At 47.4% G+C, this 25,027-nt stretch overlaps 1 protein-coding gene across 1 annotated transcript; it reads right to left on the reverse strand.

Moving 5' to 3' along the window:
• Positions 1-3,595: 3,595 nt before the first annotated feature.
• LOC117854274 (thioredoxin reductase NTRA) lies at positions 3,596-6,471 on the reverse strand. Its single transcript, XM_034736581.2, has 2 exons — positions 5,361-6,471; positions 3,596-3,972 (listed from the first exon to the last, which is right to left on the reverse strand). The coding sequence occupies exons 1-2, from the start codon at positions 6,406-6,408 to the stop codon at positions 3,902-3,904; spliced, it is 1,119 nt and encodes a 372-aa protein (XP_034592472.1). The 5' UTR covers positions 6,409-6,471; the 3' UTR covers positions 3,596-3,901.
• Between the last annotated feature and the right edge of the window lie 18,556 nt (positions 6,472-25,027).

The following is a 25,027-nucleotide window of genomic DNA, read 5'->3' on the forward strand; positions in this document are numbered from 1 at the left end:
AAGCCACGCATTGACTAAGTGTGGCATTGTCTAGCACCCCGATGGGTAGCCACCCGTTCAAATCTCACCGCCTCTAGGGACACCATGGCAAGATGAAACGTCATAGGGCACTCTCATGGAGGCAGGGGAGAGGGGAGTATATAAGGAACATACAAGGAATGATTTAGGGACTTTATGAGCAGAAAAATAGGGCTGGAATATTGTATTCATCTTCCAAAGAGAGCAAGCAAGCAAACGACAATCTCATACAGGACATATTGTTTTACGCTTCCAAGCATTATGAACCTATCTAAATCAATGTCTCATATATTGTTCATGCATTGTAAGTGACCTTCTCCATGCGTACTTCCCCATGGTGAATCTCAAAAAGTGGATTCCGTCGAATCCCTACTCTCGGTGAATGTCCATGTCACATGGCTACGTCAAGAACTTTTTTTTTTCCGAACTTAATCGTCAACTGTTGAAACGTCAAAATGGCACCACGATGACAAATGAATACCAGCACTACAAATTGATTATTTTGTACAAGCATGAACTAGGAAAGGGGACGTTTTATCGTGAACGATCATACTAATGTTGATGCTTTTAAATCGATTTAGAGTATAAACCACTCACAGCCAAGTCATTTAAGGAAGGAAAGTGCAACGAACTTGGAGCTCAAGAATCAAAATATCGCCTGTACACACATTTTTTTAGAGTTTTAGGGACCAAGCCCCTGTCTAAGGTTTTTACAAGAGCACGTTTTTACAAGGCTCCACGCCTGCAAACAGCCTGACAAAGCTAACCCGCGCAAACCACCAGCTAGGCAGCTACATTAATCCACTGCCGATTGTTACGATTACGACTCTCACTAGCACGTCAGGCTCCTCCTCAACGGTAAGCGAGGCTTCTCCTTCAGCTTGCGCCGTGAGCTCCAGGTCCATCCAATTCCCGGAGTTCGCAGCACCTCCCATGTTGTTGCTTGGTGAAACCCACTTCATCAAGTGCGGTGGAATTTTGTTCACATTCCAGTTTGCTTCATCTTGCAGAAAGGACACCAGGTCCTGTCCATCTTCAGCTGGCTATTCTCTATGGCCTGCTTGCTATCAGCTTTAAATTGGAGATAATACCTGCTAGACATCTTTTTTGTCCTCCGGACACAGAATTTGCCAGTTCTGTGCCATTCCAACTATCTTCATCAGTAGGATAGAAGACACATTCCTAAAACACAAGTCATTTCATAATTTCCAAAGGCCCCATAAGGCTGCAGCACACACCATATTAACTAACATAAATCTCTTACTAGTTACTACTGATCCAGCACACTCCAATGAACTCAAAGTTATACCCATTCTCCTACCTACAGCCTCTGAGATGGCTTCCCACATTCTGACCCCAACTACGCATTTGAAAAATAAATGGTGGCTGGTCTCTGTTTCCTTACAGAACAGACAAGAGGCATCTACCAGCTCTCTTCTCTTCCCCAGGTTGTCTCTAGTTAGGATTCTATTTTTCGACAGCAACCATAAAAAGAATTGAACTCGAGGAGGAATTTAGGGAACATCCCTCTAAAGTTAATGATCTTGTACAGGGATTGAGAACTATAAACTCCATTTGATGCAAAATGCCAGATCATGGCATCTTCCTCCTCATTTAAATTGACAGTAGAAGCCAGTTGTACTACTTCCTCCCAGAGCCTCTCCATTCTATCACAGACTGTTCTGCTCAGTGCGATCCCACAAATCAGCTGAAGTTTTGGTTTTCTCATTCACTATCACATACAAGTCCCAATATTGGATAGTTAGGCTAGACTTTCCTAGCCAATTATCTTCCCAAAACTTTGTTTTCTTACCTTCCATCTAAAACCAAACTTGGCTGGTTTTGCAACCCACATGAGCCCCTTATAAAATTGTTAGAGGCAGCTCTATCATTGGTGCAAACAATGTTAGGCCTGTTGGTATTGTACTCGTGGTCTATTAGCTCCTTCCAAAGTTTGGAATCGTCTTTTTGGTATTTCAAAATCCAGTTCCCTAGCAAGCATACACTTAAATCTCTGATGTTAGGGATGCCTAGGCCCCCAAACTCCTTACACATACTAACACTTCCCAGTTCGCCAGGTGATATTTGAAATTCCCTTCTGAGTCATTCCATAAGCAGTTTGCTAGATGGGAGTTCAGGATTTTTTTTTATTGCTCACTTTGAGAATTTGATAAAAGAGAGCAGATATACTTGGATGCTAGCTAAACTGGTTCTAATTAGGACGACTCTAGCAGCATAAGAAAGCAGACTCCCTTTCCAGCTGGTTATTTTCTTCAGGATTTTTTCTACTAGCGGTTGGACCTACATACTCTCTTCAAGTTATCATCATGCAGGGGAGCTCTCAGTTACTTAATGGGACAATCACCTATAGGGTAGTCAAACATATATGCTATTTTATGTATATTGTCCTCTCCAAGGTTTAGAGGTATGATTTCACTTTTATGGTAATTAATCCTCATCCCAACAATTTTTCAAACCAAAGCAAACTACATTTCAAATTCCTAATGCGTTGCTCACCAACATCAGAATAAATGATTGTATCATCCGTGTATTGCAAAGAGATAATACCCTTCCCCGCAAAGAGATAATACCCTTCCCCGCAAAGAGATAATACCCTTCCCCGCAAAGAGATAATACCCTTCTCTTTTAAAGTATGAGAGCAAGCCTCTAATCAGCCAATTATTGGCAGCTTTCTCTAGGGTCCTAGTAAAAACATTACCAGGTTAAATGTAAAGGGGATATGAGGCCTCCTTGCCTGAGCCCCACCCCTGTTTTGGAAAAAAAAAACACTTTCTCCGCCTGTATACACGTTTCTAACGGATGTCAAACATATGTGCTATTTTATTGTATAGAGAAGGAACCTCAATACTGGAATGAGCAAGAACATACTTTGAATACTTAAAACATTTCTAAATGTACGCTTTGAGCAAAATAATGTGGAAGCCTCAAGCCTCTTAAGAGAGAACCTGTGGAAAGCTTCTAAAGGTGGGGAGGGGGACTGAATCTTAATCTTTTGTCATCCAAACTAGTTAGTAACCTAATGTTGCATGAATATACCACCCTTTCCTGATCTTTTCAAAAAAGGCATAAGCTTGTGAGGCAAAGAATCTAATATAGGAATCCACCATGCAAGGCTTCAGGAATCCCCGAACTCAAGCATCGCTACTTAATCCTCCACAAATACTATCTTAGCAAACAACACTTCATATCGAAAGGTACATTGTGAACATAAACCGCTCACCTGGAATCAATTGATGCAATTGTACTTGTGAATTATTTGAAAATTGACACAGCTGATGATACCATTTGTGTAAACAGTATAATTATCGCATAACATATTTGTTACTTCAGCCATTTATATATTCCTAGCGACGAAGATCAGGTACTTCTAAATTAGACATTTGCTTATCCAGTGATGTATTTTACTATGATTTATTTCAATGGATATATATATATATATATCACCAAACATTCCCCAGCAATAGAATGGATCGCAATACATCAACCCAGACAGGCATCAAATGGCAGTACATCATAGCCAAAACAGAATACCAAAGCACCCAGTGGCTCCTGACCATGGCTAGAAGAATCTGTCTTCTAAACTCATTTGCCAATCTTAAGCATAATATTGACAACATCAGCAACACCGGTGCTTCCTCACCCGCAGAAGCACAAATTTGTAAAGTATAATTAACGACTAGTAAACGATGTGAAATAATCCATACAAGCTTGGGCAAGCTCATGAATCAATTTCCTTTGTAACGCAATTTGAGGCCTAAGAACAATAATAATCTACTGCTTATACCATATCACATCAGAGAGCAGCTTTTGGTGCCAACAGAGACGTTTTCAAAGGGCTGCAAGCTGCTTGGCCCAGATATAGTCAATCGGTCTTCCCTTCCTGTGCTCCAACCTCCTGCAGGTAGTGCTCTGCATCCAAAGCGGCCATGCAACCTGTACCATCCAAGCGGTTACCACAGTATTAGAAAATTGTTCAGAAAATGTTCCTGTAATAAGCTAATGTCTAATGAACATTATCAACATGGAGCTGCCAACTTTTTGAAACTGAACTGTTTCAGAAATGCATAACAGAGTGAAACAAAGCATCCAGCTCATTGAACTTTCACGTAGCTTAAATATGAATTACATCTTAAAATGGATTTTTCGTTTTAAAAACCATGTCAATACAAATTAGTTCCAGCTCGGTTAACAAATTAAAAAGGATAACCGAAACAGAGAACACAATAATTCAGAACAAAAGAAACCATATCAATCTAACTGTAGTTCCCTGTAGCTTTTTCAAAGTTACGCTGCTCCCGGCATATGATAATTGCCCTTGGCGCTAGGTCTGTCTGACCTAATTGCCCAGATAGATCGTTTATATCAAGTTATAAATAATATGACTGCTGATTAACTCTTCTTAAATCTTAAATGCAAGATAATCATTTCGCAAACTATTTTGGCATGGGGATACTGAAAATCAATACTACAGTATAACATGAAATTCAGTTATTCCTCCAATCTTGGGTATTTTCAAATATCATAGAGAAGGAACCTCAATACTGGAATGAGCAAGAACATACTTTGAATACTTACAACATTTATAAATGTACGCTTTGAGCAAAATAATGTGGAAGCCTCAAGCCTCTTAAGAGAGAACCTGTGGAAAGCTTCTAAAGGTGGGGAGGGGGACTGAATCTTAATCTTTTGTCATCCAAACTAGTTAGTAACCTAATGTTGCATGAATATACCACCCTTTCCTGATCTTTTCAAAAAAGGCATAAGCTTGTGAGGCAAAGAATCTAATATAGGAATCCACCATGCAAGGCTTCAGGAATCCCCGAACTCAAGCATCGCTACTTAATCCTCCACAAATACTATCTTAGCAAACAACACTTCATATTGAAAGGTACATTGTGAACATAAACTGCTCACCTGGAATCAATTGATGCAATTGTATTTGTGAATTATTTGAAAATTGACACAGCTGATGATATCATTTGTGTAAACAGTATAATTATCGCATAACATATTTGTTACTTCAGCCATTTATATATTCCTAGCGACGAAGATCAGGTACTTCTAAATTAGACATTTGCTTATCCAGTGATGTATTTTACTATGATTTATTTCAATGGCAAACAAGCAATGTTGTTAGCGTACCACAAACTGGCACCAGGCATGCACCAATTCTAGATCCACCAATGCCATTTCATAGCATAACTTGGATGCAGCCAAAAGAAACCATGATTCATCACCAACAATTGTGCAAATCATATTGGCATCATTGATTACGAAAAACAGCAGCACTAAAACTACAGTGAAGCTTCAAGACATTATACCTGATCCAGCAGCAGTAATGGCCTGGCGGTACTTCTTGTCCTGGACGTCCCCGGCGGCGAAGACCCCCTTGACACTGGTATGCGTGGAGCCGGGCTTGGTCACCACATACCCATCGGAGTCGAGCTCGAGCTGCCCTCCAAGAAATTTGGTCGCCGGCTCGTGCCCGATGGCGAAGAAGAGCCCGGCCACCTGGAGGTCGGAGACCTCGCCGCTGACGACGTTCTTGACCTTGACGCCGGCCAACGGGCCCCCTTCCGCGCCGCCGTAGGCCTCGACGACCTCGGAGTCCCAGACAACCTGGATCTTGGGGTTGGAGAGCGCGCGGGCCTGCATGATCTTGGACGCGCGGAAGGCGTTGCGGCGGTGGATGATGTAGACCTGTGAGCCGTACTTGGTGAGGAAATTGGCCTCCTCCATGGCGGAGTCCCCGCCGCCGACGACGGCGATGGGCTTGTTCCGGAAGATGGGCGCGGCCCCGTCGCAGACGGCGCAGGCGGAGATGCCCCTGTTCCAGAACGCGTCGGAGCCGGCGAAGTGCAGCCTGCGCGCGACGGCGCCGGTTGCCACGACGACGGAGTCGGCGTGCACGACGGTGTCGTCGGAGGCGACGCGGAAGGGGCGGGCGGAGAGGTCGACGGAGGTGACGGTCTCGGTGAGGATCTTGGTCCCGAATCTGGCGGACTGCGCGCGGCAGCGGTCCATGAGCTCGGCGCCGAGGATGCCCTCTGGAAACCCCGGGAAGTTCTCGACGTCGGTGGTGGTGGTGAGCTGGCCCCCCGCGGCGATGTCATTGGCGAGCCAGCCCTCGAAAAGGACCGGCTTGAGTTCGGCGCGCGCGGCGTAGACGGCCGCCGTGTGCGCGGCTGGGCCGCTGCCGATGATGCAGACGCGCGTGCGCAGCGGGCCCGCCGCGGCCACCGCCTCCTCCATCCCGTTGGCCGTCGTCGCGGTCGCGGAGGCCGTCGCGGCGACGGTAGCGCCGGTGGCGCTGGTGGCGAGCGCGCGGGACTTGCGGAGCAGCGCGAAGAGCTTGGAGCAGAGGCTCATCAAGCCCGGCGGCGCCGCGGCGGCGGCGGACGCCAAAGGCAGGCGGAGCCGCGGGGGGGGGGAAGGGGGGGGGGGGGGGGGGGGGGTGGCGGGGGTGGTGGTGGCCGGTGGGGGGAAAGACGGAGGGGGGTTGTTCGGCTTGGCGGCTCCGGGCCGGGCCGGGCCGAGGAATTGGGTCGAACGGGCCGGCGTGCGTGGGGGTGTGGTGTGTGGCCGGCTCGGTGGATTTTATGCGCAGTGTGAACGGTGTGCTCGCCGTGGTGGACAGGCGACCTACCGAGTGCAAATGTTGGACACGGTTTTTTTTTTTAGATAAAGGACTTCATTCAAGATTAAAAGCAGTGTACATTGTTGAGGGTCAGCGGACCCCAGTTTACACTTTGCAATGTTGAAAGAACAGCACAGCCTTGAGCATGGAAAGCATTTGTACAAACCAGATGAGGTTCACTGCTAGAGATTACATTTCTAGCTATAACAGCAAGTTGATGAGCAGCCTGATTCTAAGTTCCGGAGATTTTGATGACTTGCACTGCATTCTGCAACATAGAGGATTCAGAGGAGCTCTCTGAAGTAGCCTAACCGCGTGAAGACAATCAGAACCAACTTCGCCAGTTTGTACCTGCAACATAGAAAGAAATTTTGAAAGAGAGATTCAGAATTATCAGTAGCATTCAGATACAGCACTACGGAACGGTGCTGCGAGCGAATAGGACGTCCGAGTCGCCCCCGCTCGGGCAACTCGGGCGACGGCCGCGCCGCTGGCCTCCGCCACCCCTCCCTCCTTCCTCCTCCCCGACCGCCGCCGAAGGGGCCTACAGGAAGTCCGTGCGGGCCCCTAGGATGGCGGCGGCGGGGCCCTTTTCGCCAGCTCGTGTTGCTCCTGGGCGGGGGAGCGAGGCGGAGCAACCTCACTGCCCGGGGAGATGATGGCGCCGCGGGTCGACGGATCCACGGTCTCAGGGGCTGGATCCGGCCTTCGGAATGTCGGATCTAAGCATCGCGCGGTGCGGGCCGCCGAGGCGGCCAGGAGTGGCAGATGCCCGCAGGCGGTGACGCGCTGGGCCTGCTTGGATGGCGGTCGTGGCGTTGGGTGGGAAGGAGGAGAAGGAGGAGGGAGGAGGAAGAGGAGCTAGAGGAGGAGCTGGAGGAGAAGGAGGAGGAAGGAGGAGCGGGCGGAGAAGGGGGTAGGGGAATGGCTAGGGAAGCGGAGGCGCTCGTAGCGCGGAGGAGTGCAGCGGCGGCGGCGCCATGGTGGTACGGCTAGCGACGGCCTACGCAGGGGAAGTCGGTTGTGCCATGGAGGTGTGGTTGGCAGCTTCGGGTCACCTGACCACGACGACAAGGGCAGCTTGCCAGCTACGCGAACGACGACGCGCAGTTGGGCTGTGGCTGTGCGATGTGAGGAGGCCGGCAGTGCAGGCCAACATGTGGAGGAGGCTAGAAGCCAGCGTTCGAAGTGAGCGAGTGGAGCTGCCAGAGGAGGAAATGCGGAGGAGGCGCAGAAGGAGGAGATGGGGAGAAGCGTGGCGGATGGCGGCGGCCTATGGAGCGCGGAGGTGGAGGCATGGTGGCGGGGCATGTGGAGGCGCGACGGCAGCGCCGCCCTGGCTAAGCTGCTCGGGGTGTGGTCTGCGAATGCCAAGTTGAGTGTTTGCAGCGACAGATTGGAATGCTCTGGGCGAAAGCCCTCGCTGGCCTTCGTGCCAGTGCGGATAATGGCAACGTCCTAGGGTGTCGTTTTCCTTGCTCGGGGCATCATCTTGGAGCTACAATCCTCCTACACGGGGTTCCTCCGGGTGAAAACCCTGTCCAGATTCTGGACGAGTGACGGCGGCGCCACTGGCGTCGTGCCCTCCTTGGAGGCGTCGTCTCTGGAGACCCGACTTGACTTAGCATTGCGGATCCATTGGGCGGCAACGGCTAGTGACAGCAATCTCGCCATGTGGCAAGCTCGAAGAGGGCTGCTGAGCTCACGTCGTGACAATCACAGTCATGGTGGTAGCCAGGGGTTGTTGTACAGTTGTCGGTTGACTGCTTGCAGCGGATCACGGTGGCTAGCATTGCTTGGCAACAGTTAGTGCGGCGTGGGACTGCGTTCGAGGACAGCACTGGTGGCAACGGCATCGCCGAACGACTAGGTTTGTAGTGGACCGTGACGGGTTTTTCAGCTAAGCTGGACCACCCGGTGTGGTACATCGTCGGAAGGTGGCGCAAGCGACAGACTTGGCTCGCTGAAGTGGTGGCGAAGGCTATGTACGCGGGTGAAGCAACGAGGAGAGGCTGACCTACGGCGATGGCTCAGCTATTTGATGAAGATACAGGGAAGTAGGGCAGCATCACTCCCCACACTGACATCGAAAAAAGAAACGGATCCGTGAAGTGGAGTACTAGGGCGGGCGTGGCGAGGCCCCCACGTGTGGTGAGAGCGAGATGGAGTCCAATGATGGATGTGGCGAGGCCCTCGCGCATTGTGAGGTAGCCTGCGAGAGGTCCAGATTCGGTGGTATTACTCTGTCAGGTGGAGGGTGGTGTCTGCAGTAGCACTTTGACGGAGGGTCCCGCATAGCAGTGGCCTCCTCGGTGGGATGCAGTCTGTTTCCATCAGGTTCCTATCGACGCAGGGCTACCCATGGAGGTTTGGCGACTACATGAGGGTGATTGTTGGTGGGTGCCGCGAATATTATAAAGACTCCGGTTCTACTGCCGCGGTGAGTGGAGTGGTTACCCGTATTGACATCCCAATCCAACCCGGCAGCTCTTTCTTTATTTTTCTTTTCTTTTCTTTTCTTTTTTCCTACCTATAGCATCCTAGGGCTGTAGTCTTGTACTACCTTCTCTATTAATTAATACAAGCCCGACAGGGTCTTCAGTTTCAAAAAAGAATAGAAAGAAATTTGCCTGCCAGGGGGAGAGCTGCTAGCTCAGCCATAAGCACAGATTCCACCCTGGCTATTCCAAGAACCCGCGAGTAGCATGAGAGAGGACTGGATCTGAGGTCAAGCACCACTCCCAATCCTGCAGTTCTATAACTGCTACCGTGTCCATCAAGTTGGAGAGCTACATCTGCATAAACAAAGACAAAAGGCTGCCAAGTCTGGCTGCTTTGTAGTTCCTGTAACAGTAATAGAGAAGGAATAATGACAGGAAATGAGTGATTAATAGAGACAGAGCAATAGAATAGTTACCAAATTTCTTGTGACTCCTGCATGAGAGTCAAGAAGTAGCAATATCTCCCTGCACTTCATGATTTAGTCTGCTCACCGATCATTTATTGTTGTTGAACCTATAATCATTCCTTGCTTTCCAAAAATACCAAAGCCTAGTAAAAATCTCCTGCAAGATGTCAACTAGGAAATTATTTGATAGGATTGAAGCCAAATTAGTTTGTAACCCTTCAAGTTCGTACATCAGACAGTTAGTTCTTAAAGGAATAGGAGCAGCAAACCAGACAGCTCTTGCAAAGTCACATTCAAAGAACAGATGGAAATCAGTTTCATCAGCACCACAAAGCTTGCATGTGTTATCAATTCTAGTACTGAAAGTTGCTGCTCTATGACAAGTAGCTAAAGAGTGCCTAATAAACCTCCAAGAAAAAGTCTTAATGCAAGGAGGGATGGTTTTATGCTTCCAGATTCTTTTAAGAATAGAAAGAGCAGCAGTAGAGATGGCTCTAGGACCCTGATTTGGCAAAGAGTGAGAAGTTTGTACAGCAAGGTACTTATAGGCCTCTTTGGAGGAACAAGTTCCTTGAGAAGAAGGTTTCCAACAAAGTTGATCTGCAGAATTAGAACATACCTTAGGAACATGAAGGATGGCATTAGCAACCGGTTGATGAAAGGTTAAACAGATTATCATTCCAAGTGGACTGATGTTCATTCCATAAATCAGAAACTAAATTAGGAAGATGTCTGTTAACATGAGGATCTATCAAGTGATTATGAATATCTTCCCAATTTTCACACCAAGGATCAGTTCAAATATTTGAATTACCTTTATGAATCTGCAACACACTCTGCTCATGAAGGTGATGTTTGACCTGCATGATAGAAGACCAAAAAGCAGAACTAGTGCTAGTGCAATTAGTTCTCCAAAAACTGTTGTTAGGAAAATATTTTGCCTTTAGAACAGATGTCAGGAATGGATATATTAGTAGCAATTAACCAGGCTGAGTGAAGAACTAAGCTCTTATTAACAGTATGAATGTTCCTTATGCCAAGACCCCCAGCTGATTTTGGTTGGCAGATATCATCCCAAGGCTTGAAATAAAAAGGTCTTGCAGAATCCTCTTCTTGAACTCCTTGCCCCAAGAAGCGTCTAAGCGTCTAAGGATGGAATTGATCTTCTCTATAAAAGCTTTAGAGAACAAAATATTCTGCATATAGTAGATAGGAATGGAAGCCAGAACATAATTAATGTAAGTGATTCTACATGCATGATTAAGCTTATTTGCCTTAATACCAGTAAGCTTAGCTCTGAACTTGTTTAGAATGAAACTATAGGCCTTGGTTCTGTCTTTGTAAGAAAAAATGATAGGATGACCAAGATGAGTGGTGTGCGAGTTCATCAAAGGAATCAGAAAGAGATTCTTGATCTCTTGTTTGGTGTAGGCATCCACATGTTTGCTAAAGAGAATGGAAGATTTAGCCCAGTTTTGAGTCTGACTAGAGGCTTGGCAGAAATTATCAAGAATAAGCTTAATTTGAGAAGCCTCGATAGTAGTGGCCTTACCACAAATAAGCAGATCATCAGCAAACAGAAGAGAATGAATAGGTGGACAGTTATGACCTAGGGAAATTCCTGAGCGGTGATTATATTGCAAGGCAGTTTGCAGGCTAAAGGAAAGCTCATTAATAGCCACAACAAAAAGATAGGGAGATAAAGGACATCCTTGTCTAATCTCTCTTTGAGAATAAAAACAATCCGAAGGTTTACCATTGATAAGAACTGAAAAATCAGGAGTGGAAATACAAGCCTTAGTTAGATTAACAATCTGCAAAGAAGCCCAACCCTAAGCATAGCATCAGTAATAAAATTTCATTCAACTCTATCAAAAGCCTTAGCTAAGTCAATCTTAAGAAGGAAGTCTTTTTGTTTCCATGAAGTGAGAGCAAAAGAGTAAGTAATTTTCTGGGCAATAATAATATTAGAATAAATATGTCTACCACGAATAAAAGCTGATTAAGATAAATACACTCTATCAATGTTGGACACGATTGCGTTAGGCTCTACACATGTGAGGCTGGGTCGTTCACACTTGCGCTGAGTGACTGGCACAGGCACAATGAGGTCTCGTTATGTAACATCAGCATTCATGAGGACACACTCGCGCGCGCATATCCACACCACATGCCGACACAAGTTTTAATTACGAACACCCATATTTTCTAGCTGAGATGGAATACAAAAAAAGCAAATAAACGAATGTTAAGCGGTAGGCCAATTTCAAAAAAGATCAAATTTTTATTTTCAAGATAACCATATAAATAAACAAGCATCCTATAATTAAGGCCAATTTCATATACTAGAATACCTTACATTTTAAAATGGTGAAAGATATAGCTACTTTACCAATGTCAGGCCTCGCAATTGTAATTATTAGATGCTTGACTATGCAATTGTATTCACCATCATCTAGTTCCACGATGACTAATGTGCCCAATTTTGTTTTAGCTTTAGCTTTTGGGTTCAGCTAAAATAAATAGTTTGTAGGATAATATAAATTTTGAGAATCCAAAGATATTTCTGCTAAGAAATTGGGAAGTGGTTGTTCGGATTAGTAGGATAATATTTTTTGAGGTCTTTAGTTATTTTAAACGTTACTGAGCATATCTCAAGCGGTCATGCCCTTATGTGAAACTTACTAAACCGAGTTCATGTTTTACACTCACCACGTAGGCGCTCGTATTTTTCTAAAATTATTCCAACAACTAATAGTATTATTCTCTAATGGTAGAATATATGTCTATCGACACATTTGTAATGATGTTGTTTATCTTAAAATCTGCCAGACTAGTGTGTTAGAGATGCTCATCTGGATAATGCATCTGTTTCGATAGAATAAAACTAAAGTTTAGCTTTGAGTTTAGATATCTAAACTTTAGTTGGCTAAAATTAGCCTTATCTTGTTTGGAGCTAGAGCTAATTTTAGCCCATTTATTGGTAAAAGTTCATTCTATCCTTAAGGGATGTAGGAGAAAAAATGTTAAAATTTAGTGGAGGGTATTTTTGATCTTTTACCATTCATGTCTAAAATTAACCCTATTAGCTGGGTTTGGAGGGCTAAATGTACTAAAGTTTAGTTGGGAGGTTAACTAATTTTTAGCCCACCTTTAGCCCTACTATTTGGATCATCTAGGGCTAATTTTTTGACTAAAAGTTTAGTCCTGAATTCAAACAGGACCGATGTGTACGTGTGTATTCAAAAGATGAGTGTGCATATGGAAATGTCTACGAGATTTTTATAAAAAAGAAATATTACACGCTTCATCCCTATTGGAATCATAGAAAACTTTTAGAAAAGCCATGAGAAATATGACATTCCCAGACACCTCTACGATCCATACGTCTAATACACTCACATTCCATCTCCTCCGATCCCTTGCGCCGCCGCCCCTGAGTCCTGCCTTGCCCATGTGTGCCGTTCCTGCCCATGTGCAGAACAGCATGGTCAGCTGTCCAGCCGCTGCTGATCCCACAACTAAACATAAATCGTATGTCATGTTACTCCCGACATAGAACAACATGCTTGGGCACGGCCAGATCCAGTACTGGCTCATAGGCAACTGTCGCATATCACATTTCTGAACAACGGTTGTCGTCCTCATTCAGCACAAAATTTGGTTCTTTTGGCAACTTGTGAACTGAGCACAATACAGTGAGACCTTAATCTGGTAAGAGGAAAGATGCAGACATAGGAGTATACGAGAAAACCTTTGGTGCAGCGTTGCCGCGCCTATATAGAGTTTTTGCCAGATATATACCAATATATATGGCTTTTGTTGTATGGGTTGTGTAGCGTGTTATTGTTGCCGAATGATTGTATAACTTTAAATTCTTCTACTCATGGAAATTAAAAGAACGTTATTGATTAGGATCAAGATGTATGAATATGATGAGGTAAGAAGACAGGGTGTTGCATTGAGCTTTAGAATCTCTTGTCCTGGCATCACATGTTTGCAGAAGACCTTAATATGCAGCTTAAGATACAGAGGTCTAATTAGCAAATGTGCAATCAGGACTCCACTGGGTTCTTCCTTGGCTATCATGCGTGAAAAATTGTTACACCATGTACTACTTAAAACAAAAATCCTTCTACTGGGTTCTTCCTTGGCTATCATTTTCTGCACGTATTGTATAGTAGCCTCCATGCCTGCAGCTGATCGGGGGCACGTGCATGAAGGGCCTGATTCTTCTGTTGGTTCTGCATGAAGGGCAGATATCTTGGTGCTCTCTGTAGCTGAAATTTTGCTATGATGATACAAGAAAGGCGCTTAGGACTTTTTGGTAAGGTAATAGGATGGTGTGGTTAGGTGTAACCAGGCAACATTGAGTTTAGAGGAAAGTATTGCTAGCAGGCATACATTGTATTCAATAATCAATCCCTCATGTATTATCTGGACAAATGATGTATGCTCTGACTTGAAGATTTAAGGAAAGGAGGTTATTGAATGCTGATCATGTATTGTCTGGAAGCGTTCGCTGAATAAAAGACGGTTCATGCCAACTTACCCTTTTGTTGTACTAAGCGATGACCGGTGAGATGGAGCAGGAGTAAACTCAGCCTTCTACAATGGCCTTACTCATGAAAATTCAAGAAGATTGTAAGTTCATGAGATTAGGTTAGTCATGATTGCCAACAATTTCTTATCTCTGTCGTGAGGATTATTAAACTAGAGAAATTAGAGGTGCGGAAGATGAGAATAAATATGAATTGATTGGTAACACACAGAGCGCAAATGGTTCCTTTATTATCAATTTATTGTATATCTAACTCTATTTTCTGAAAATACGTGCGGCACGCACGTGCATCTCTGCTAGTGAAATTAAAAAGAAGTATCGGTTCTTTAATTCATGTCACTTTGTTGCTTGCACAAACCAATCCTATTTCATTACGATTGACTTAAAACTTTCTCATATATATTAGGAAATATAATGACCAAAAGTGAAATACTATATGTTGTGCGCGGTCAACACATTTTATCTTTGACCGTATTGACGTCCCTTGGAATATTTGGGTTGAACTTCTAGAATTAAACTGGTACATTTATTTTCGAAAGTAGTCTCGAATTATTAGACTTCGCTATTATGTGCATAACTTGTATACCCGTAACTATTATTCATGACTGGAGTGAGAATACCGGTCTAGCTAAAACAAGCTGGTAGCTTTTGGATCTAGATTTCGCGATACAGCTAATTCAGATTTCGCAATCCAACAATCCGGTCTCCATTAGTTTTCTTGTTTTTACCAAGAGGTTGCATTATAAAGTTACGGTCATTCGGAACTTATGTATTCCCTCCGTTTCAAATTGTAGGTCATTTTAGCTTTTATAGATTCATAGATATTATTATGCATCTAAATATAGTGTATGGCTAGATACATAATGATATCTATAAATCTAAAAACCAAAACGACTTACAATTTGGAACGGAGGGAATAGCAAGTTATTGCCCCTCCATAAATCCTAAAAACAATACCTTGTTTGTGAGCACTAAACATCTACTCCCTCCATTTCAAATTGTAGGTTGTTTTGACTTTTTAGATGTATTACTCCCTCCGTTCTAAATTGTACGTCGTTTTGGCTTTTCTAGAACCTAGAAAAGCTAACATTATCCACAATTTAGAACGGAAGGAGTATTTAGAATCCATCCCTTTCTTTCGCGGATTATTTAAAGAGATATTCTGGCCGATTTTCTTCACCCTCGCCCAATGGAGAAGCAACGGATGGAATGGAAGCTTCCATGACCAAGGGCAAGAAACAAAGTTTGGCGCATATCCCCGTCGCCGTCCACGTCTTTGCCGGGTATATACATCGTCGTCGGCCGGACCACGGCAGGTAGCCTTGTCTTTGTTTATTCGGCTCGATTGTGTCGTCATGATAGTGCCCCGTTGATTCGGATCTTCCCCCTTTTTATTTTCATTTTATTTTGTATTCTCGCAACAACGTTCTTCCACCATTCAACGGTCCAGCGCTTGGCACATCGCTATCGCCGGTTTTCCTGTTTCGAGTTGGGAGAGAGCGAGGGAAACAGGGAGCCACAAAGTGCAGCTGAATTTCCTGAGCTTCTTTCTTGGTCTGCCCAAGCCTACTTTTGTTCAAGAGATTGCACAGTTTTCCAGAGAGATTTGGGATCGTCTGGCTTCTTATTCAAATGAATCAGAGGTATTGCAGAGATGATTACCCTGGCCCATTAAGATTTGTGCGTGCAAGTCCACCGAGGTACTAATAATCACAAAGGTGCACATTTTTTTTCCAATTCGTTGTGGGATTTATCTAAATACGGCCCATTTTCTGTTCCTGAACATAGAAAAGTGAACTATCATGTCCAACCTCCGAAAACATTTCTCACTTACCATTGGTAAATTCTAACTTTCACAATTTGCCACCAGTGAACTGAGAATTCCATATGTACTGTTGTTTTCTAAAGAATCATCCATTTTCTACCCAAAATATTATTAAGTTTTGCGTATTACAGTCTTGAGCTTTGACGACTATAATTAATTTAGGGTCTGTTGAAATGACTTCTTGAGCATTTTAAAGGCTTGAGCACTCAGATTTTTTTTTCCAGCAATCCGCGACGCCCTCCTTAAACCCGAGAATTGAAGGAGCTAGCCGGAGCCAAAACTACCAAAGCCTCGAGCCCTAACCTATAGATTGCTCGTCAGAGAAGCACCGTCGCTACAATTGATAAGCCCAATGCTGGAGAAGATGCCTATAAGCATAAAGCAATGCTGAAAAAAATTGGGAAACTCAAAATGGAGTGCGAGTGTTAACTTTTCCCCCAATCTTTAGATGTTTTTGAGGCATAAGAGATGGTTTCAAACACCGAGCAAAGGTGATCTTCTCAATCTGCAACAGGTAAGATGTAGCTGCCTACAGATCGACAACTTGCATTTAGTAATGTTTCAAATCCTACTAGATGACATTGTTTGGGATAAGATATATATATGTCCTGACAGCATCAAATGAACGGTCGACCGATAGCATGCAAGTAGGAACAGAGCGAAGGTGAGTCAGACAGCGCTTTCATGAGTTGATCAAACAAAACTGAACTTGGTGTGGCGTGAAAAAAACGGAAATCAAATTGACGACATCAGCTTCTTTGGAAAAGGTCATGCACAAAACGAAGTCCAACCTGACCAATCTGGATTTAACTTTTGGGGAAATTCTTGGAGGATGACAAGAAATTTGAGTTCAACAAGATTTAGAATGGCTCCCAATATAGGTATTTTGGGACTTGATTTTTAGCTCTCTCTTGGAGATGCTCCTGTTTGGTTGTCGATATCTAAAAACTATAGAGATTAGATGCATGCAAATCATGGTTTAGAAAAAGAAGTTGAACTTTTAATACTCCAAGAAGACTACGGTGTTTAGCTATTTAATATTGTTCAAAATTACAAAGCATTTTCAAAAACCGTGGTATATTCTCCTCAAACTCTGCAAAAAATTGTATCGAAACAGGGCTTAAGGTAAGGCTAGCTTGTTTATTTTTCTAACAAGGTTTATTTAAATAGGGATGAAACAGCAAATTAAAGATTGTATGTAGTAGAGTTGTTGATGGACTTTATATACTTTCAGCCAAGTTTATTTAAATAGGGACAAAACAGTAAACACCGATCACTGAGCGTCACGGAGATTATCTCTGGGGAATCGACGAACCGAATTGGAGACGGCGACCGGAGCAGCAGCTGGTGGTGATTGCACAGCCGGAAACGGTGCCCATAGCGATTGGAGATGATGCGGCGCCGCCGAATCATTACCGAGCCGCAGCAGGGGCGACTTCAACGTGGCAGCAGAGGCGCAGTGAGATGGACGCCGGGATGCAAGGAAAAGTGGCGGCATCGATGGATCGTAAGTGGAAACGGGGTATTGGGAGTGCGGGGGAACGCCGTATTTCTGGATGGATTTGCCTCCGGTTTAGGGAATTGCGGATAATTAGGAATATCTTTTGGACGATTTGTTGGAGCCTTGGAGGGTAGTTTTTTTTTGACGAACGGGCACGGGAGAGTGCCTATTTCATTGAGATAGTAGAATAGTACAGGATAGTTACAAAGAAGTTACAAAATGAATTAAATTTCGTAGCGCGATTACTCTCTTGATAAAAAGGACGCTAAGGCTCTCGCCCCCGCTGAAATCCATGTGCCTGCTTCCTCTTTGATTTTTGCCAACATTGAGATTGTTGCCATCTCTTGATGGTTAAAAATTCGTCGATTCCGCTCCTTCCAGATTTCCCATATTATTAGCAGTCCCATAGAGCCAACTCCTTTCCGAGGTGCTTCAGTCCTTGTCATCATATTGATCCACCAATCGAGGGCATTGTCGGTTGGGTGCCATTCCGAAGGTTGCAGGCTGGGTTGCGAAGCCCAAGTGGCAACGTGGCTCCATATTCGCCTGGTGTATCTGCATTGGGCCAGGATGTGATGTGCTGTCTCTTGTTGTCCGCGGCATAGAGGACAATTTGGTGAGTGAGGCCATCCTCGTCGCGCAAGTCGGTCAGCTGTCCAGACGCGGTCCTGTAGTATCAACCACGCGAAGAATTTGCATTTCGGGGGCGCCCAACATTTCCATATTGTTTTGCTGTGTGGTGCATAAGTGGAGCCTAGGAACTGCGCCTTGTATGTTGATGCCGCTGAGTACTGTCCGTTTTGTGTGAATTTCCAACGGATAGTGTCTTCCTGTTGTTCTTGCAGCGTTACTGGTGCTACTAGCCGCCATAAAGTGACGAATTCTTGCAAGTGTCGCGTTGTCAGTCCGGCATGGATGTTAATGTCCGCCACCCAGCTATTATTGTGTAAGGCTTCTGCGAGTTTTTTATGTTTCCCCCTGGATAGTTTATATAGGTTGGGCGCGATGTCCTTTGGTCTAATTCCCCGTTCCCAGGCTGAGTGCCAGAAGCTTGTTTTGCATCCATTGCCCACTGTGATAGTTGTGCAAGCCGCGAATAGACGTTGGTCAGAGTCGTCACATGGGGTGCCCATTCCGATCCATGTTTTCCCCGAGGATTCCCACTCGTGCCAAAGCCAGCGCAGTCTCAATGCTCTAGCAAAATTAGTGAGGTTCAACACGCCTAGTCCGCCATTTTCTTTCGGTAAGCAGGATTTCATCCAATTGACCTTGCATTTGCCACCTGTCAGCATATTGCCTCCGGCCCAAATGAACCGTTTCCTGATTTTGTCGACTTCTTCCATTACTTCGCTTGGAGGTTTTAAGACTGTTAGCAGATATAAAGGTTGCGCCGAGAGCACAGCTTTGGTGAGGCAGACTCGGCCTGCTTGTGTAATGTTGCGATTGTGCCATCCAGATAGCTTCTTGGCTGCTTTGTCTATTAGTGGTTGAAAGTCCACTTTCCGTAGACGTCTTATCGCAAGTGGTAGCCCGAGGTATTTTAACGGAAAGCCTGTGCGAGTGATCGGCCATTCGGAGAGGGTTTCATCTAGGTCCACATTATTGCAGCTAATGGGGGCCACAGTTGTCTTTTGTAGATTTGTTTGGAGTCCTGTAGCCTCACCGAATAGGTTCAATAGTTTTGTGACATTTGTGACGTCTGCTTGAGTTGGCTTTATGAAGATGACCGCGTCATCCGCGTACATAGAGATGCTGGTGCGCGGCGTACGTCCACCTAGCTTTTTGAGTAGTCCCATGCCCGTCGCCATGTGTATGAATTGGTACAGTGGATCTATCGCCATGATGAAGAGAAAGGGGGATAGGGGGTCTCCTTGTCGTAGTCCTCGTCCATGCATTATTGGGTCAGATGGAATGCCATTTATCAGGACCTTGGAGGTTGATGTGGTTAGTAAAGCCGTGATCCAGTTTCTCCATCTTGTGGGAAATCCTCTGTGTTGCAATAATTCAAGCAGGTAGTCCCAGCGTACCGAGTCAAAAGCCTTTGAGATGTCTAGCTTCATTAGCAGCGTCGGCATTCTGTGCCTGTGGAATCTTCTTGCCATATTCCTAACATAAAGGAAATTGTCGTGGATGCTTCGTCCTTTAATGAAGGCGCTTTGGCTTGGCGATATCAATTTGTCCATGTAGGGTTGAAGCCTAGTTGCCAGCATTTTGGTAATTATCTTTGCTATTGCGTGTATAAGACTTATCGGTCGGAAGTCATTGATACTCTCGGCTCCGTCCTTTTTGGGTACTAGCACAATGTTGGCCGAGTTGAGCAAATTTAGGTCGTTGCATCTACCCGCGTGGAAGGCGTTTACTGTTGCTATAATATCTCCTTTAATTATATTCCAGCACGATTTGAAGAACAAGCCAGTGAAGCCATCTGGTCTCGGTGCTTTGTCCTTGGGCAGGGCAGTTATTGCATTTTCTATTTCCTTGTCCGAAAAAGGGTTGTCAATGCCGGTTAAATCCACTGGTGGAAACTGTAGTTTTTCCCAGTCGAAAGTTTTGGTGCGGGCAGGTGGGACAGACATCACACCATCGAAGTGATTCTGGATTATCTGCTGTTTTTGTGAGTGCGTTACGGCCCAGTCATTTCCCGTCCGCAAACGTTGAATGAAGTTTTTTCTTCTTCTCCAATTTGCCTTGAGGTGAAAAAACTTAGTATTTGCATCGCTCCATGTCGTAGATAGGTTATCCTAGAGCACTGTTTCCTTCTTGCTTTTTCTATGGTTGCCCATCCTAACAGTCTGTTTTTGAGTTTGCTCCGTAAACTGTGCTCCGGTTCAGTGAGCAATCTTGTTTCCTCGGCTACGTCGAGGCGTAGGATGACTTCTTGAGCCATATGCATTTTTAATCGAGCCTCGGAGATTAGCATTCGACTCCATGATCACAGTGCTTGAGCTGTTTTGCGCAGTTTGTAGCCTAGCCTATGGAACGGCTCAGTGTGGGTGGTCGGCTTTGACCATTCCTTGGTAACAATCTCATGAAACCCTGGTAACCGTGTCCAGAAGTTTTCGAATTTAAATGGCGTCGGTTTGCGAGGCCCCGATTGTTGCGCCAATAGCAAAGGGCAGTGGTCCGAATGCGAGGAAGAGAGAGCGTGGAGGACGTGGTCGTTGAAGTGTAGGTCCCAAGATGCATTGCAGAAAACTCTGTCGATTCGCGTTAGTGTCGGTTGATGCCGCGCGTTGCTCCAGGTGAATCTCTTGTTTTGCAGTGGTATTTCTTTAAGGCCGCAGTAATTAATTGTTGCTCTGAAACTCCTCATAAGCCTCCTATTTAGGTTGTTGTTGTTCTTGTCTCTTGCACTGTATATTAAGTTGAAGTCACCCAGTATGAGCCATTGAGTGTTGTCCTCTGGCGTCATTGCTCGCAGGTGACGAAGGAAGGCCGGCTTGGCTAAGTGTCGCGATGGGCCATATACCGTCGTGAGTTTGAAGCGAACGTTGCTGTGTTTAACTATTGCTGTTGCTGAGATCGAGAACCGGTTTGTTTGAATGTCCTGTATGTCAAACACTCTTTCATCCCAGAGTAAGAGGATACCGCCCTTCGTGCCTAAAGCCGCTTGGAATGCAAAGTTATTTAAGCGAGGTCCCCCTAGGAGTTTAGCTAGAGCCGCGTCGATGTTTTGCATCTTTGTTTCTTCCAGGCATGCGATATGGCATGTTGTCGCCGCAATGGTTTCGTGAACTGTGAGACATCTTGCGGGTGCATTTAGCCCTCTCACATTCCAGCTCAATATTTGGAAGTTGTCATTCATTTAATTTATTTTGTGGCGCATGAAGTTGTACTGGCCGTTTTGTGGATTTTGCAGCGACTCCTGCGGCAGTGGTGTTGTGACACGCGAAATAGTAAACTCGTAGATGCGCTGGTCACTGTTCGTAGGTGGTGCTGCTACTGAATCACTCCCGTGGTCGTTGTCGCATTTTGTCACCGTAATAGTTGTCGCCGCAGGTTTAGGTTCGTAGTAGTAGTCGTGGCATAGTTTGGAGTTCAAGGTTTTTGCCCGAAGGTCGCAGCCAGCAGGGCTAAGATGAAGTCCTCCCCGAAGGTCGCAGCCAGCAGGGTGAGGAGCTGAATTAGAAATTACATAAATGTCGCGGTAGCAGTAGTAGTAGTAGTAGCAGCGATACATGATAGAGTAGTGGGACACTTGATGCAATTGTCCTGGCAGAGCACTCATGCAGCCGCATGGTCCAACTGCTGGAGTTCTCCCACATCATCCCCTGCCATCTGAAGAAGCGCTTCGTTCACTTGGTCCGCCGCTTCGTCGTCAAGGTCGAAGAGGGCGGTCATAGCAGAGATGACGTAGTCCGGCAGCGCCCCCTGAAACATGCTAAGAAAGTCCTGCAGCACTTGCTCAATTGGTGCCATCTCGTCATTGCCAACACCTAATTTTCTCCAGAGGTTTCGTTGTGCGCGCTCAACTGCTGGCATAGATGGCTTTTTGGCTAGGCGTGCACTCCGCCGCACTTTGCTCATGTCAAAGGTGCGGCCCCTACGCATGCGTTGCGGTGGGTGCTGCGGCAGTGCTGGTGGCAGCGGTGTTGCAAAGAGATCATCAATTTGTGGTGCTGGAATGATCTGTGTTGTCTGTGGCGCAGGAGGTGATGTTTGATCAGGTGTGTGCTGTTCTGGCCTTATAGGGTAGATGGGCGTCGAGTGGGCGTTAGGTTTGGTTAGCAGGGTGCGTTGGGCCTCTGTGAAACACTCAGTGATTGAGTTGTGGGTCAGCCCATTATCGTCCCCCACAGGAGAGGCCGTCTCCCTTGGCCCAATTCGAGATGGGCCGCCCACCTCATTTGTCCTTCGCGGTGGCAGATGAGCAGGAGCTGCATTTATTTGGGCCCCCACCTGTTGGGCCTCCTTGCCGAGTGAGATGCCCATTGGGTGTTGGGCCGCGGCCTGCTTATGCTGCTGGGCCGCACACCCTACAGGTTCCTGTGCAGCCTCGACGCACAGGGCATCAAGCGCACGGCTGACCTCTTGAACAGATGGAGACGCCGCCGCCGCCGTCGCCGTCGAGTCCTGTAGCAGCGTCGCGCGGAGCCTGTCGAAGACGCGCGGCAGCGGAACAGGATCGGACCAGGCCTTTTCCCCTGGCGCCGCATCATCGATGCCGAGGCGGTCGGCGAGCCAGCACGCCTTGCGGATGTACTCATCGGCGCCGGCGTGCCAGAAGCGCTTCCTGGCGTCCAAGGTAGAAGAGTCAGTCATTGGGGGTGCTGCGGTTACCTGGTGCTGGACGTAGTGCTTCAGTGCTGCCGCTTGCGCCGCGAAGAGAGCTTGGAGCTGTGATGGGGCTAGGCTAGTTAGCACCGGTGCGCCATCTTCGTGTCGTCGTCCCTGCGGAGGAGCATAGCTTCACCTTGGGGGGGAACGTGTGCGGTCACGGCGCACCTTCCCCGAACCCCCCCAGTAGTCGAAGCCGGTCTGCCGCCCCTGTCCTGGGTGTTCGTAGTCACCGTCTTGATGGTCTTCATCGTCTTCTCGGCGGGACGGCTAGACGAACGGCCGGTCATCACAGCGCTGCCGCGCCGGGCGGCGCCTGTGACGGTCTTCTTTGGTACGCTGTTCCTGACGGGTGTTGTCGTCGCGTCGTCGTCCATCTTCCCCATCATCACCCACAGCTCGGGCGCCATGCTCTGTTCTGTGGCCGCCCGCAGAAGCGTGCCGTCCTCCACTTGGTTCAGCACGGTGAGGATCCGCACTGATGTGCTCTCTCGGCGGTCGGGGGAGTCGCGCCGGAAAGCGCGATCTGGCATCCGAGGGCGCGCCGTCGACGAGGCCGTAGCGCCATTCATAGCGGCGCCGGATGGGGACGATGCTTTGCGGATTGTCGATGGCTTGCTGAAGATCACGCGCTGCCGCCGAGTAGTCCTCCAGAAGTGGCAAGTGGATGAAGACCTCATATCGAGTCCCTTGCTGCCAAGGCAGCTGCAGGGGCTCGGCCGAGACTGCAAAGGTGGATGATTGTGCTGCTGGATTATGAGTAAAAGCAAGCCATACCTTCTTCGGGATTTCGCTCGGATCAACCGTCCAAGCCCACAACTCAATATGCCTGGAGTCCGCCGGCTGAAGAAGGTCAGTGACGATATGCTGGAGGGCGCACTTGTGGCCGATGACGCGCTCGACGATCTCCGGTGTCCAGGCGTGCGACGGGATGCCGTCGAGGCAGAGGCGGACCCTGTAGAAGATACGGAAGCCGAGAGCATGTGTGAGGCTTCGCTAGGTGCGGAGGCAGATGTCGATGCCGTCGCCTGTGAATCATCCTCTCCGCCGTGCCTCCGCCGCGTGTTCCGCCTGCTCGAACCGGATGAGATAAGGTTCAGGTTGATGGAGCGTGACGGCGATGTCGCCTGGCCGCAGGTGGAGTTCTCTGGTGAGGAGGCTGGCGATGTCCCTGGCGCCGGCGTCCGATGGAAAATGCAATGCCCACGGGACTAGTGCACAGGCTTCCCAGTCCCGCGCATCGTGCTCGAGGTGGAAGGTAGTGGAGACGAACACCGTTTCAGCTTCTGGTCGCGTATTTGGGTCTCCTATGGCCATTGTAGTTGTGGTGGTTCTTGATTGGGGTGGATAGGACCCGGCGGCGTGGGGGTGGCGATGGGGGAAGTGACGATGTGTCGAATGGCGGACGTTGTTGGGCGGCAGGCGGTGGGCAGGAGCAGCTTCGCGCAGCTGTGGAGGTGGCAGCGGTGTGCAAGGATGTGTAGGTGGCGGCGGCGGGCAAGGAGAGTTGCGAGTGTCGGGCCTCTGATGAAGGTGTGGTCGCGGCGCCCTGCACTCGCGCTCCCTATGCCCGAAGCGCCGGCACCGGAAGCAGCGGACGGGGTCGCGGCACGCCGAGGCAAGGTGATTGGGGGCGAGGCACCGGAAGCAGCGGCCCTCAGTCTCCCGTTTGAAGGCGAGCAGCGCCCTGTTTGGTGGCCTCCTTGAATTGTCGCTGCGGCTCCGGTCGTGTCCGCCGTCGCGTCGCCGCTCCTCGGGCCGCGCTTGCCGCCGCGTCCGTCGGCTTCGCACTGGTTGCCAGTCATGGCTCACCAGATTGTGCTGAGATATTCCCATTAATCCGCCGTACGGAGGTCCGGGGCGTGGCGCCGCTGACGTAGAGCCTTGAATGCGCCGCGTAGTCGTCTTGTCGTCGGAATTACTCCTTCCCCCATGGGTAGGAGCGCGGTCTTCTCCGTGGTGGCGCAGAGAGGCTCGACCGGTTGGAGTATTGAAGCGTCTGGCTCTGACGACTTCCGCGTAAGACCGCGTCCCATCCTTCACCCCGGGAGCTGATTTGGTGCTGCCGGGTAGTAGATCTTGCAGTGGGAGCTCCGGATCCGGCGCGGTGGCCTGCAGATCCGGTGAGCCCGGCACCCAATCGGCCTCAAACGTCGACCGTCGGAGGAGCCTTGGGGGCGGCGGTGGGGAGCCGTTGAAGAACTGCTCCCAGGCTCTCTTGGAGGGTGGGGATAAAGGGGATGGGGGCTGTAGGGACTGGGTGAGGTGCGGGTTCGCAG

Source organism: Setaria viridis, chromosome 4, assembly GCF_005286985.2.
Source record: "Setaria viridis chromosome 4, Setaria_viridis_v4.0, whole genome shotgun sequence".
NCBI classification, from domain to species: domain Eukaryota; kingdom Viridiplantae; phylum Streptophyta; class Magnoliopsida; order Poales; family Poaceae; genus Setaria; species Setaria viridis.

Excerpts from the sequence above, each read along its gene's own strand:
- LOC117854274 (XM_034736581.2), bottom strand. The coding sequence starts at position 6,408 with ATGAGCCTCTGCTCCAAGCTCTTCGCGCTGCTCCGCAAGTCCCGCGCG. Across the intron at positions 3,973-5,360 it reads CATTACTGCTGCTGGATCAG|GTTGCATGGCCGCTTTGGAT; the intron begins GTATAATGTCTT and ends TGGATGGTACAG.